Raw genomic sequence first — 14,930 nt, 5'->3', positions numbered from 1 at the left:
CGATTTGCATTTCTCTAATGACCAGTGATGATGAGCTTTTTTTCTTATGTTTGTTGGCTGCATAAATGTCTTCTTTAGAGAAGTGTCTGTTCATATCCTTCACCCACTTTTTGATGGGGTTGTTTCTTCTTGTAAATTTGTTCAAGTTCTTTGTAGATTCTGGGTCTTAGCCCTTTGTCAGATGGATAGATTGCAAAATTTTTCTCCCATTCTGTAGGTTGCCTGTTCACTTTGATGGTAGTTTCTTTTGCAGGGTAGAAGCTCTTTAGTTTAATTATATCCCATTTGTCTACTTTGGATTCTGTTGCCATTGCTTTTTTGGTGTTTTAGTCATGAAGTCTTTGCCCATGCCTATGTCCTGAATTGTATTGCTTAGGTTTTCTTCTAGGGTTTTTATGGTTTTAGGTCTTATGTTTAAGTCTTTAATCCATCTTGAGTTAATTTTTGTATAAAGTGTAAGGAAGGGGTCCAGTTTAAGTTTTCTGCATATGGCTAGCCAGTTTTCCCAGCACCATTTATTAAATAGGGAATCCTTTTGCCATTGCTTGTTTTTATCACGTTTGTCAAAGGTCAGTTGGTTGTAGATATGTGGTGTTATTTCAGAGACCTCTGTTCTGTTCCGTTGGTCTATGTATCTGCTTTGGTACCAGTACCATGCTGTTTTTGTTACTGTAGCCTTGTAGTATAGTTCGAAGTCAGGTAGCACGATGCCTCCAACTTTGTTCTTTTGGCTTAGGATTCTTTTGGCTATATAGGCTCTTTTTTTTTTCCCTATGAAATTTAAAGTAGTTTTTTCTAATTCTGTGAAGAAAGTCAATGGTAGCTTCATGGGGATAGCATTAAATCTATAAATTACTTTGGGCAATATTGCCATTTTCACAATACTGATTTTTCCTATCCATGAGCATAGAATGTTTTTTCATTTGTTTGTGTCCTCTCTTATTTCCTTGAGCAGTGGTTTGTAGTTCTCCTTGAAGAGGTCCTTCACATCCCTTGTAAGTTGTATTCCTCAGCATTTTATTCTCTTTGTAGCAATTGTGAATGGGAGTTCACTCTTGATTTGGCTCTCTGTTTGTCTATTATTTACATATAGGAATGCTTATGCTTTTTGCACATTGATATTGTATCCTGAGACATTGCTGAAGTTGTTTATCAGCTTAAGGAGATTTTGAGCTGAGAAAATGGGGTTTTCTAAATATACAATCATGTCATCTCTAAACAGAGACAATGTGACTTCATCTCTTCCTATTTGAATGCGTTTTCTTTCTTTCTCTTGCCTGAGTACCCTGGCCAGAACTTCCAATACTGTGTTGAATAGGAGTGGTGAGAAAGGGCATCCTTGTCTTTTGCCAGTTTTCAAAGGGAATGTTTCCAGCTTTTGCCCATTCAGCATGATATTGGCTGTGGGTTTGTCATAAATAGCTCATTATTTTGAGATATGTTCCATCACTACCTAGTTTATTGAGAGTTTTTAGCATGAAGGGGTGTTGAAGTTTATTGAAGGCCTTTCTTCATCTATTGAGATAATCGTGTGGTTTTTGTCATTGGTTCTGTTTAAGTGATGGATTACGTTTATTGATTTGCATATATGGAACTAGCCTTGCATCCCAGGGATAAAGCTGACTTGATCATGGTGGACAGGCGTTTTGATGTGCTGCTGGAATTGGTTTGCCACAGTTTTATGGAGGATTTTCACATCGGTGTTCATCAGGGATATTGGCCTGAAATTTTCTTTTTTTGCTGTGCCTCTGCCAGGTTTTGGTATCAGGATGATGCTGCCCTCATGAAATGAGTTAGGGAGGAGTCCCTCTTTTTTATTGTCTGGAATAGTTTCAGAAGGAATGGTACCAGCTCCCCTTTGTACTTCTGGGAGAATTCGACTGTGAATCCACCTGGTCCTGGGCTTCTTTTAGTTGGTAGGCTATTAATTACTGCTTCATTTTCAGAACTTGTTTTTGATCTATTCAGGGATTCGACTTCTTCCTGGTTTAGCCAAGTCTATTTTCTACTCTACCCAGCAGGTGACCTAGAAAATAAAACTTATTAATTGAATGTCTTGTTCTCTTCTTACCAACAATCAAAGACATCCAATATTGAATACCCTTCTTCATCCTTACGTGTTGCATTATTTAAATCATTTTCAACCTCCAAGACCAGGTCACACTCAGCCTTGATGAGCATTCCTCTGGAATTGCTCCAGGCCATGACGGCACTGAATTTTCTGACCTCAATTCTTTTAATATTCAGCTCCATAAAGTTAGATAGAAAGAGAGAGAGAGATAATATAACATGTGTTTACAACTTATATTGAATATATCTTAGACTAATACATTATACATACTCAATACAGTCAGTTCAGTTTGATTTTAAGCTCCCTGGGGGTAATAACTCAGGAAAAATTCATGGAAAGTACAGCCCTTAAGCTGGTGTTTCCGTTTTGGGTAGGATTTTCCGAAGTAGCCAGCATGTGAACAGGCATCCCAGGATGTGTGCAAAATTACCAGGAGTTGATAGGTGCGGTACAGTAAGAATTCCTGGAGGTTTAGCAAAGTAGGTTTAATGGAAACTGAGTGAAGGATCAATAGGAAAATGATTTAGGAGAAACGGAGTGGAAATAGACCAAAAAGAGCCAATAGGTTTTGCAGTACAGGAATTGAGATGCTATAGGGATGCCAGTTATATGGGTGGCATTTTCCATAGAAAATAAAAGTACACTTAGCTGATTCATTTTGTTTCTTTATTGTCTGTCGATATAAATGTATGTAAATTTGAGATTTAAACCTTTCGAAGGAATCAGTAGCATGACTATAATTTGCAGCACTAGAACATGTTTCTGAGTATAAAGAATTTGTGGTAAAAATCTATTAATAAGCCAGGCATGGTGGCTCATGCCTGTAATCCTAGCACATTGGGAGGCTGAGGTAGATAGATTGCTGAGGCCCAGGAGTTCGAGGCCAGCCTGGGCAACATAGTAAAACCCCATTTCCACAGAAAAACACAAAAATTAGCTGGGGGTATTGGCATGTGCCTATAGTCCCAGCTGTTCAGTACGCTGAGGCAGGGGGATCGCTTGAGCCCAGGAGGTCAAGGCTGCAGTGAGCCAAGATCACACCACTACACTACAGCCTGGACAATAGAGCAAGACTCTGTCTCCACAAAGAAATAGCTATTACTAAATCTACAAATTTTGGGTGATGTTAGAGTTTGATATGGGAGTTTTAGTCAGTCATGTTTGATAGTTTTCATCCAATCATAAGACTTGTTCTCATTACCCTTTAAATCTTAAGCAATCTCTTAAACCCCATGGGTTTTTCTTGCAACAAAAGTTACATAAGTAGGATATTGAAACCTTTAAACATTCATAGCTCTCAGAAAAGAAGAAAAATAATTATAATATTCTATATCAACATGAAACACGATAAACTCAGTGTCTGTGCTGGGTGCATAGCATCAGTTCAGTGTGTTTTTAACGTTACTCTTTCACACATTCAAATGTTAAAGAAATGAACATTGGGATAAATTGTCCTCTAATTTTGTGAAAGACAAACGCAAAGAAAACTTTGAAATTTTTTTTAATTAAAAAAAGATTGTTTTAACAACAAAAAAAGAATTTATTTAGAATCATGCAAGTAGTTCAACTGCACATTTTTCACGGAGAACGGGAGGTAACATGATAAATATGAATATTTTATATTTAACATTTTAAATTTTAATTATCTTTTTTATTATGAATAAGATATATGTTCTGTAGAAAAATTTATTAATAGAAAGCTTTAGAAAGAAGTCTGTGTTACCATGAGATATAATCAATGCTTTCCTCCCCAATTCAAATACGTTTTCAGACAAATTTGTTGTTCTTGGCATTTGAAAAAATATTATTGGTTACCAGACATTGGTTACACTTTTCATCCATATTTACAGGCAATTAGTTTACTCTTTATTTCTTAATATTTCAATAGTAACTATGTTATTAAAATATTTTCATATTGTCAAAAAAATTTTTTTATTAAATAAGTATTTTTGAAAACTCTTTACTCTCTCCACAAGCATTTATTGAGAACCTGCTGTATTTGCAATCACACAGAAGTTTAAAATCTATCAGCATAGCAAAACGAAAGACATTTTTAAAAAATCACACAATGAAGTACGTGCTTTATTAGACACAGAAAAGTGGATGAGGATAAAGAAGTTGGAGAAAAAAAGTTCCAGTTTGGGATATCGAAAGCTTGGAGGCAGTTTTGGAGATACGTCTTTAAGATGGAGGTTGAGAGGAAGGGACATGTTTCAACGTGAAGAAATGGTTATAAACTGAGGTGCAAAGAGAACAAAAGAGGCCTGGAGGATTGAGGGGTGTGAATTAATCACTGAAGGTAGATGATGATCAAATGCCTGGAGTGCTGGTCTATGGCCATAGTCAGAGATTCATGCTGCAGTGTCCAGCGATCACACTGTGACGACCCCAGGGTTTTTCTGAGGTTGAGATGGGGGATGGTCATCAGGATTGGAATCTCTCCTGTGCAACTGGACTGCCCCAATTTACTCCCCTCCTTCCTACTGGGGGTTTCTGCACAAGATTCCTTTTGGTAGAAAGTTTCTATTATAAATAAATATGTGAACACCATATTTATTCATAAAAAAATATAATATATTCATATAAATATATGAATAAAATCAACGACTTCTGTAGGGCATGGAGAGTCTATGAATATTATTGAAGTGGAAAGTAACTCATTAAGTCTGACTTCAAATAGAACTGTATTTGTGGTTTCAGGAGAACAAGAAAATGATGGAAAAAAAAGAGAAAAGATGGAAACAGATCAGGCCCAAGGCTGTGCTTTCACAGGTAGATCTCTCTGAGGAAGAGGCAGACATGGAGAGGCTAGGCAATTGATAAGACAAAAATGACCTGAAACACACCAGTTGAAGAAAGTGAAAGTGGGGAATAGATAGAAGTGTCACTAGGAGGATACAGGAGTTTAGGAGAGAGAGGTGACTCCAAGGTGACATCCCAAGAAACCTAGCAAGCAGTTGGAAATTCAACACAGTTGGAGAACGAGGTCAGTGTTTAACATGTACATGTGGAAGCTGTCAGGTTTCAAGTTACAGCTGGGCACCGTGGAGTTGAATGCCACCGTCCAGGGAGCTAGCAGGTGTATCATCACCAGCTCCTCTTTTTCCCACTGCCGTCTCTCACACGGAGATCACTGTTGCCTGTGAAATTGTCTGTGTGCTTCAACTGCCGCCCTCCTCCCATCCATAAACTTGTTGAATTCAATTTCTGAGTTCCAGGCAACAATAACTGACTCTGCAAACTTCCATTTATTAGAAGACTTTGGCAGGGTCTGGGGAAGTGATGGGGTGGTGGGGGTGGTGGGAAGACAATAAATAACTGAAGAATCCTCAGAGGTCTGTGTGCTTTGCCATGAACATCAGTAGGAAGCCGTAGGATCCTGGAATGAGTTGGCAGAGAAACCTCAGCAGACAGCCTGTCTCGGGGCAGCCTGCTAACATAGGGTTGCTTCTGATCTTCTGCATTTCCTCCAACCTTGTATCACTTACTCCATACTCACCATCCTGGGAGTGGACATTTGCCAGGATATGCATTCATCACTTTGTTGATTCCCCAGCATGTCCATCATACTCTAATCACCTAGACCTCCTCTGAGTTTAGAGAACAACTTAATATTCTTGTTCTTAGAATAAATCAGACCTAGGTATCTGGAGTTTTAAAACCAAGTTATTTGCCTTCCCCATTAGAATGTAAACTTTGGAAAAACAGGGACTTTTCTGTCTTATTCACTGTTCTATGCCCAGAAGCATCAGTGAATGTTTGGAAAACACTAGTATGTTTCTTAATAAGTAACTCTAAATGCAGGATTGGATAGATGAATGGATAAAAGCAGAGGACAAAAGACAGAACTTGAAAAACGGGTGGATGGGTCGGACATGGTGGCTCACGCCTGTAATCCCAGCACATTGGGAGGCTGAGGCGGGGCAGGTAGATCACTTGAGGTCAGGAGTTCGAGACTAGCCGGGCCAACAAGGTGAAACCCCGTCTGTACTAAAAATATAAAAAATTAGCTGGCTGTGGTGATACATGTCTGTAATCCCAGCTATTGGGGAGGCTGAGGGAGGAGAGTTTCTTGAACCCGGGAGGCAGAGGTTGCAGTGAGCCAAGATCTCACCACTGCACTCCAGCCTGGGCAAAGAAGCAAGTCTCCATCTCAAAAAAAAAAAAAAAAAAAAAAAAATAGTTGGATGCTTTACTTCAACTCAGCCAGGAAAATATCACAACGTATGTCTCCTCTTTTGTTCTTCAATGATTTCTGCATACCTGAGTCCTCCATCCAAAAGATTTCTAATGTAACATACCTGCATCCTTGGTGTTGGCTGGGTTACATAAATAGAAAAGTAAAATTCAAGAAATTGTAGCATTAAGGACAGCAACAGTAAAATTTTACTGTGTCGTTTACAGCTACTCAGAAAAGGATCTACCATGCATGAAGAAACAGATTAACATAATTCAAATTATGAGCAGCTATATTTGTAGCTCTGCTAAGGGAATGTAGACATGTCTACATATGAATATAGCCCTCACCTGTATAGACACTAAAATGTAATTCAGGTATTTCATTTCATTCTCTCATCTCCTCACTTCAATTTTAGGTGAGAATACCAATTCAATTCTCCATACATCAAATTTCCTTCTCCTGAAAAATATTATAGGATTTGTGGACAGAATTATTTTTATGTAAAGTCTTCATGATAACTGAATTGGACTACATTGTGTTTGCACCCATATAAATCTAAACAAGCCTGAGAGCAGCTTTATCTCTAACTTTCTGTCTGGCTTTCTCCTAATGGCAGCACGACGGGGCTGGTCAGTGATTTCCGGGTTCCGTGTGTGGTATGGATGGAAAACATCAAAAAGAGGGCAGAGCACATTCCCTCCCAGATTTTTCCCCAAAAAATGATCAAGTAACTTTTCCTGATGATATGAAGACAGAGGATAAAATAAAGATTGATTGTTTTTATACTGTTAAATATAGTTGGATATGAATTAATTTTATCAGTTTATATAACATGCAGATTTTGGGATAAAGACCACTGACAAGTAGCTCTGGATATAAGATATCTCAGTTTTACATAAAATGTTTTACATTCATTATGGTGAACGTCTTCATAAAAATTTGAGAAGTTATTGCATCAATTCATACCAATCCAATCACAGACCAGTGAAAAGTTACGAATCCAAAGCTTCTGAATTCAGGACTCCTCCGTTCTCTGCTGGTTTTCTTCCCACTACGCGGTGCACTGGCATCAGTTCCCTCTGTGGAAGCTTATTTCTACATTCACTGCCACTGGTGGTCTCACATAGTTGTGGTCTGCCTTCTATCCCTTGCTCAACCCTCTTCCATGGTCTCCAGACCTATGTAACCTGTTGCATTGTCGGCCATTCTGCATGCAAGCCCAGCAGACTTGGAGCTTTTGTACCCAAAGCTGAACGCCTGCCTTACACTCATGACCTGGTTCTCCTGAGATCTCCTTCACCTGTAGTTATTTCACACTCAGGTTATGACCTCACAATCACCCCCAGCTCCTCCTTTTTATTGTAATGCCCATATCCCATTCAGGAGAAAGTCCCACTGGCTCTACCTTCAGGACACAGGCAGGTTCAGACCATGTCTTCCCATCTTGCTGCCAGTGCCCTGGTTCGGGGTCCTGACCACCTTCCTCCCTTCACTGCTGTGTATTCTCTCAGCACAGCCTCAGGAGCAGGGCTAAACCCCAGGTAGGTCATGAGATCATGTCCTTTTCTAGGCAGGGCCGTCCAGTGCCCCATCATGTCACTGAAAGAAACCTCCAACCCTTACAAGGACCCACCAGCCACAGAAGTATCCTTTCTGTTCCCTATCCCTGCAGCTCCACTGTAGCTTGAGCCCTGGTCCTAGCCACTTTCTCTGTACCCAAATTGTTCCCCAGGTATTCAGTGTTTCCTTTGTCTCTCTCAAGTCCTTATTTATAGACCATTTCCTAAGTACGGCACCCCTGGCCACCCAGAAGCCTCACACTATCCCATGCCTTTTTCTTAATTTTCTTCACAGTCATGTGTCATCTCCCAATATTGTATATCATCTGCCTTTTATGTTGTTACAGGTTTTATCCTGTCTTTTCCAACTGGAATGCATACTTTACAAGGGCAGATATTTTATCTCTCTTATTATTAATCATCCCTGATGCTGGGGGCAGGGCTTGCTCAATAGCAGGTGCCCAATAAGGATTTGTTGAATACATTAATTTCAAGTGGGATGTATAATGTTACTTCTTTCACAGTGAAATGTGGAGTCACTGCAATCTTAAGATGCAAAAATTCCATGAGAAATTCTTAAAATATTCTAGAAATTATTTTAAAAATTTTCTCTTTTGCTGATTTTTATATCATGCTTTCCATGAGGTTTACGTATTAAAGGAGATGATTTGTTCCCTTAAGATGCATGGTTAGTGAGCATGATGAGGCTTGTCACATCTTTCTTAGATTACCTGATTCTTTTGTGAATATTATTTGTGGAAGAGGCTTTTATAAAACATAATTCAGAATGATCATACTAATTAGAAGAAGTTATTCTGAGTATCATTTACTTCATGATAGTTCATCTTACCTAGTTTAAGAAAGCAAGTAAAAATACATACATGCACAGAATGTGGGCATGTTAAAAAAAAAAAGCAAAGGAACCTTGTGAAATGCATAGTAAATTGTGACACTGAGTGATGTTTCACTTGTGAGACACTATTGTGAGCTCCTTACATGTATTCACTTATTTCATTCTTCAGCAAGCAGGAATGAGCTGTGATTTTTGCCCCCTTTTACATTTGAGGCTATGGAAGCACGGAGCAGTAGAGAACTTTGCACGTGTTACTGACTAGTAAGTGGATGTATTAGTCAGTGTGCTCCAGAGAAACAGAACCAGGATTTATTGTGGGAATTGGCTCATGTGTTTGGGAGGCCAAAAGGTCCCAAGATCTGCCCTCTGCAAGCTAGACATCTGGAAAAGCCACTGGCATAATTAAGTCTGAGACTGAAGACCTAGGAACCAGGGGAGCTGAAGGTGTATGTTCTGGGTCTGATGGTTCAAGAACCAGGAGCTCTGACGTCAGGGTCAAGAGAAGATGGATGTCCCAGCTCAAGAAAAGATAAAATTTTTCTTTACTCTGCCTTTTTTTTTTTTTTTTTGATGGAGTTTCACTCTTGTTGCCCCAGGCTGGAGTGCAGTGGTGTGATCTCAGCTCACTGCAACCTCCGCATCCCGGGTTCAAGTGATTTTCCTTCCTCAGCCTTCTGAATAGCTGGAATTGTAGGCTTCTGCCACTATGCCTGGCTAATTATTTATATTTTTGATAAACATGGGGTTTTGTCATGCTGGCCAGGCTGGTCTGGAACTCCTGACCTCAGGTGATCCACCTGCCTCAGCCTCCCAAAGTGCTGGGATTACAGGTGTGAGCTACTGTGCCCAGCCTTTTCTCTGCCTTTTTATTCGGTTCAAGCCCTCAGCAGATTGAATGATGCCAGTTCACATTGGTGAAAGCAAATCTTCACTCAGTCCACTGACTCAAATTCTAATCTGTCCTAGCACCACCCTCACAGACATGCCCGGCCTCTTACCAGCTATCTGGGCAGCCGTTAGCCCAGTCACGCTGGCACATAACCTTCACCATCACAGTGGAGGTGCTGCAGTGAGGGTGGGCAGCCTGGTCTCGAGGTCTGAGCTGGCGACATCCATAGGCCTCAAAGCTGCAGGTGGACAGGTTCCAGGAGAAGAGCCAGACCTGGAGCACTTGGTGACTCGCAAGACACCTGGCTGTTTGTTTGCAGAGCATGAACGGCAGTGGCTTTTCCTGCCTCTACCCTCCGGCTCCGGTGACTCCACTTCCTTTTATTCTTTTTCAGTTCAGTGCTTCCATTCGTAGGATAGCTTGAGAGGTCTTAAGATATGAAATAAAAGAAGAAAGTTGGCAGGAACGTGTCAGTATTCTCCTCTTGATGTCTGTAAAATTAGGGTATATGGAATCTATTCAAAAGGTTAAATTATTGATATCTTAAGAATTGAATTCCTGTTAGCAACTCTCAGTAGATAATGTTTTGATCAGTATCTATCAGTAGGTACAATTTTAATCATTTAGTATCTACTACACACTGTAAATTGTGTTCTACAATGGCAATCATTGCAAACACCTTTCCATGAGATGGATTTTATCATAATTTCTATTTTCAAGATGGGAGAAATGTAAAGGATTGAGAGACTTACCAGAGATCACAGAGCTAGTGAGAATCTGAGCTGGCATTTGAACTCATAACTTTCTAACATCAGAGTTGAGCACTTAAGCTCCCATATTCTGCACACATCCTAATTGTTGCCACTTTCCCATTGAAATGATTACATAAAACTTTCTCTTCTTTTTGTCCAAAATGAGTGTCTGAAGTGAGTGTTTGAACATGGCATGGTTTGTTGAGGGGATTTGAACTTAATGAAGGGCTGCTAAGAAGACCAGCAGCTCTCAGGAGTGCAAACCTGCACCATTTCTGCAATTCTGAGGCTTGTTAATGCAGGTTCCAGCTCTCCTGCTGTGCCTTATTCTGTGTTAGGTTGTCAAGGTTTTGTAGTGCTTAAGATCCCTACATATGAACTAGCATATTATATTTGCAAGTAACATAAAGCTCAGGTTTTGCTTGGTTTTTCTTGGATATGACATTAAATCTGTTAATCCTCGTGCAAATTCCATGCCATTTAACCAGTATTTTGTTCTGGCAATCATTGTGAAACTTTAGTGCTATAATCATCTCTCTTTTTTATTTTAAGCTCTATGTGGAGGCTACATCCAAGGGAAGAGTGGAACAGTCCTTTCTCCTGGGTTTCCAGATTTTTATCCAAACTCTCTAAACTGCACGTGGACCATTGAAGTGTCTCATGGGAAAGGTAAGAATCTATCATAGGTCTCAAACATACAGACAAATAAATGAGACAGAAAAAGGGAACAAAACAAAAACATATTACAGTGTAAACAAGTGAGATAACTACTTTTCTCGTGTATAGTTCAAAATTTTAACTTATCATTTAATAAGATTTTGGAAGAACAGTAGTCTTTCAACTGTACAATAAAAACCATTCCCCGTTTTGCTCTCTGTTTATCAGATAACCTGAATATATGCATGTGAACATAAGCTTGAAATATAGGTATCGTGGTAAGGAATAAAGGCATCTATTCAATAAAATCTGACCATTGATTAAATAAAGGGAAATAAATGATTGTCTAACTTCTAATTTCATGATAAATCTGGGACAAGTTTTGTACTTACCTTGTATTTTGTGTTTACTCAGTATCATCATACATAATGAATAATTTATCTTCACATAATCCAGAGATGTCTCATAGAATAGATATTTCTATCCTCATTTTACAGGTAAGCCTAGTGAAGATCAGGAGATTTTGCATTTTGTGCAGGAAATGTAAATTATAAACACTGGGTTTAGGATTGTAGCCTGAATCTTTTTTCTGTGACTAAACGTGTCATCTTTAAGAGTCTATTTGGGGCCGGGGGAAGTGACTCACGCTTGTAATCCCAGCACGTCGGGAGGCCAAGACAGGTGTATCACCTGAGGTCAGGAGTTCCAGACCAGACTAGCCAATATGGTGGAACCCTGTCTCTACTGAAAATACAAAATAATTAGCCAGGCATCGTGGTGCATGCCTGTAATCACAGCTACTCTGGGGGCTGAGTCAGGGGAATGGCTTGAACCCAGGAGGCGGAAGTTGCAGCGAGCTGAGATTGCACCACTGTACTCCAGCCTGGGAGATAGAGCGAGACTCTATCTCAAAAAATAAAATAAACAAGAGTCTGTTTGGAATTTCGATCACATAAGTATTATGTAGACTTCGTCTTTTCACATAGATTTGAACCCGACTTAATATTAAATGACTACATTTTATTATGTGTACTGTGTGGCAGTATGCTGCCATGAATGACATGAAAGAAGAACTTGCCCTGAAGGAAATTAAGCGTAAAGAAGACACAGATTATGAGTGATCAAAGTTTTATAATCATAAAAATACACATTTTTATTAGAAGTTATCTGTTCACAGTTAATTTTATTAATTTCACTATAGGAATCCAGAAATAAGACTTTGTAGTTCCAGTTACTATGAGGTCATATGCTTTACGGGCATCTAAAACTACATTTTTAAGGAAGTTTTTCCTCAGTTATGCAGACCTCCAAATAAGATTTTTCTAAAGGACACTTGTTTAGAGTAAATTGTAAATTTGTCTGGTCCTTTGTCCCTCTGGGACAAATACTGTCCCTAAGAGCCTACTGACAATTTTTAAATGAAACCCATTGTAAACATTCTCACCTGTTTTTCTTAAATATACATATCTATGCCAATATCTCTATCTATATCTGTATCTATATATAACTACATCTGTAATCTCCATATCTACCTCAATATCCATATCCACATCATATCTTCATATTTACATCATATCTTCATATTTACATCATATCTGTACTTATATGCACTTAAGTATTTATTTTTGTTGTTTATCCCGTCTGCTTTTTTTCATTTCTAAAGCCATTCTCTTTCCACCAATTTTCCTCTTAAACTTCAAAGCTAGATTTTCATATCAAGATAACATTTTAATATTTTGATTAAGGCTTGATGTGTCTAAGTCCAGAAAAAATTTTTCAGCAACTGTTACCTCTCCTAACCTCTCTCTTTTTCTCTCTCTCCTCTCCCTCTCTCTCCATCTCTCTCTCATCTCTCTATCATCTCTGTCTCTCTGTGGCTATTACTCTCTGGAATCTGTCTTCCCCTCTTATTTTCTGTTCCTCTCCATTTCTATCATCGCTATGTCTCTGTCTCTCTGTGCCCCGCTCCCTCTCTGCCCCCCCGTGTGTCTCTCTCTGTCTCTCTCTCTCTCCCCCGGCTTCATTTCTCAGGAGTTCAAATGATCTTTCACACCTTTCATCTTGAGAGTTCCCACGACTATTTACTGATCACAGAGGATGGAAGTTTTTCCGAGCCCGTTGCCAGGCTCACCGGGTCGGTGTTGCCTCATACGATCAAGGCAGGCCTGTTTGGAAACTTCACTGCCCAGCTGCGGTTTATATCAGACTTCTCAATTTCGTATGAGGGCTTCAATATCACGTTTTCAGGTATGTTGGTCTTGTTTGCTGTTTCTCTCCTCTGGCAACAATACTGCCATTTCTCTCAGTGAGAATGTGTGTGGCTGTGTGTGTGTGTGCAACGTGTGCATGAGTGTGTGTTTGTACATGCGTGACTTGATTCCAACTAATGGGGTGCAGGAGGCTGAGCCTCCACGAAGCAGGGTGCAAGTACAGTTATGTGGCATCCAGAAAATGCCACTTTGTGTTACGCAGTTTGTGAATTCTCATCTTTGAAAAATCTGTAGATGTCACTATGTTCTGCAAAGCGCTTCTCACTCGATTCTCTTCACCAACTCTACAAGATCTCTGAGGAACGTTCCTTTACTGGGAGGCATCCTCTGGGTCTGTTGTCACCTGATTGCATTGGTTTCTACCCTACAGTAGGTGCCAATATTTGCATTGACAACCACCTCTAGGATGAAAGAAGCAGGTGGACACACACAGTTGAGGATGAGCTTGTAGTTTAATATATTCATATGCAGTGACAAAAAATACTCCAAGTTAGGTAACATCTTTATTTTTAATGATAATATATAGATAATATTTGCATAAGGTTTATGTTACAGCATAAATTATTTGTATGGGTTAGATTGTTTAATTTGTATAGTTCTATGACATAGATGCTAATTTTTTCTACAGATAAGAAAAAATTGTCCCCACTTAAAAACTGGCCAAACATGTGAGAGATAAACTTGGTCACATAAACAAACGATGCTCAGTGAACAGGTCACACTGAGAACCTCTGCAGTGTCTTCATTTCCAGCATGCCCCCACCCTCCACCAACAGAAAGGGCCCTGCTGCACTACAGCTGCCAAAGGATGGGAACAATCATATTAACTTGCATTTGTGCATATGATGCTTTGGACAAAGAGGGTTTTCCTTCCTTATTCCTCATAGCCCAGATCAAATGTAATTTTCATAAGGTGGTCCCTGGGTACCACAGTCACATGTAATTTATTCTACTTTTGAGATCTCATAAATTCCTTAATAACTTCTGATGCCACTTATGAGATTATGTGTCACAATATTTGAGTATTTATCTTATCTCCCAAACCAAAACTGAAGATCTTGGTAGAAAGTTTGCTTGCCCTACTTATATATAAACAGCAGCTCTACTGCTGTATCTTACTGTAAGATGAGTTACTCATAAGTAAGATGATGTTCCACTGTGCGGGGATCGACACCCCTAATCCTTGTATTATTCAAGGTCAACCGTACTTGAATAATACAAGGGTTAGGAGTGTCAACCCCCACACAGTGGAAAATCTGAGGGTAACTCTTGACGCCCCAAAAACTTAACTACTAATAGCCTACTGTTGAGCGAAAGCCTACAGTCAATTAACACATAAATAAACTAGTGTTTAAACTAGTATCTCTCTAGTTTTGTGCTTTCATGATATACCTAACATTTTACTAATTTCTAAGATATGTCTTGACGACATGGTTCACCTGCATGTGTTTTTAAGTTGTAGCAAATCTCCAAAAAATTGTCAATGTATTTATTGAAAACAATTCATGTATAAATGGATTCAAATAGTTCAAACCCACATTTTTCAAGAGTCAACTGTAATAAGAACTTCACAATTGCCTACTAACTACTGCATGTTGATTAACATTATGTAAAATAAAATAGTGTCTTCAAGGAAAATATTTCTTGGGGATTTTAAGATGCTCTGAACTACTTTATGCTCCCTCTAATTCTACCTAGT

The 14,930-nt window shown here is 39.2% G+C and overlaps 1 protein-coding gene across 2 annotated transcripts in view; it reads left to right on the top strand.

Moving 5' to 3' along the window:
• Positions 1-14,930, top strand: part of CSMD1 (CUB and Sushi multiple domains 1) — a 2,071,408-nt gene that overhangs the window by 1,625,995 nt on the left and 430,483 nt on the right. For both annotated transcript variants that reach the window (XM_055349528.2, XM_055349527.2), the window contains exons 19-20: positions 10,857-10,973; positions 12,993-13,208. In XM_055349528.2, the coding sequence (XP_055205503.2) occupies positions 10,857-10,973; positions 12,993-13,208 (333 nt within the window). The remainder of the gene's footprint in view (positions 1-10,856; positions 10,974-12,992; positions 13,209-14,930) is intronic.

Source organism: Gorilla gorilla, chromosome 7 (assembly GCF_029281585.2).
Source record: "Gorilla gorilla gorilla isolate KB3781 chromosome 7, NHGRI_mGorGor1-v2.1_pri, whole genome shotgun sequence".
Lineage (NCBI taxonomy): Eukaryota > Metazoa > Chordata > Mammalia > Primates > Hominidae > Gorilla > Gorilla gorilla.
Note: the sequence above shows the minus strand (reverse complement) of the source record. Positions and strands in the feature narration are given on the sequence as shown.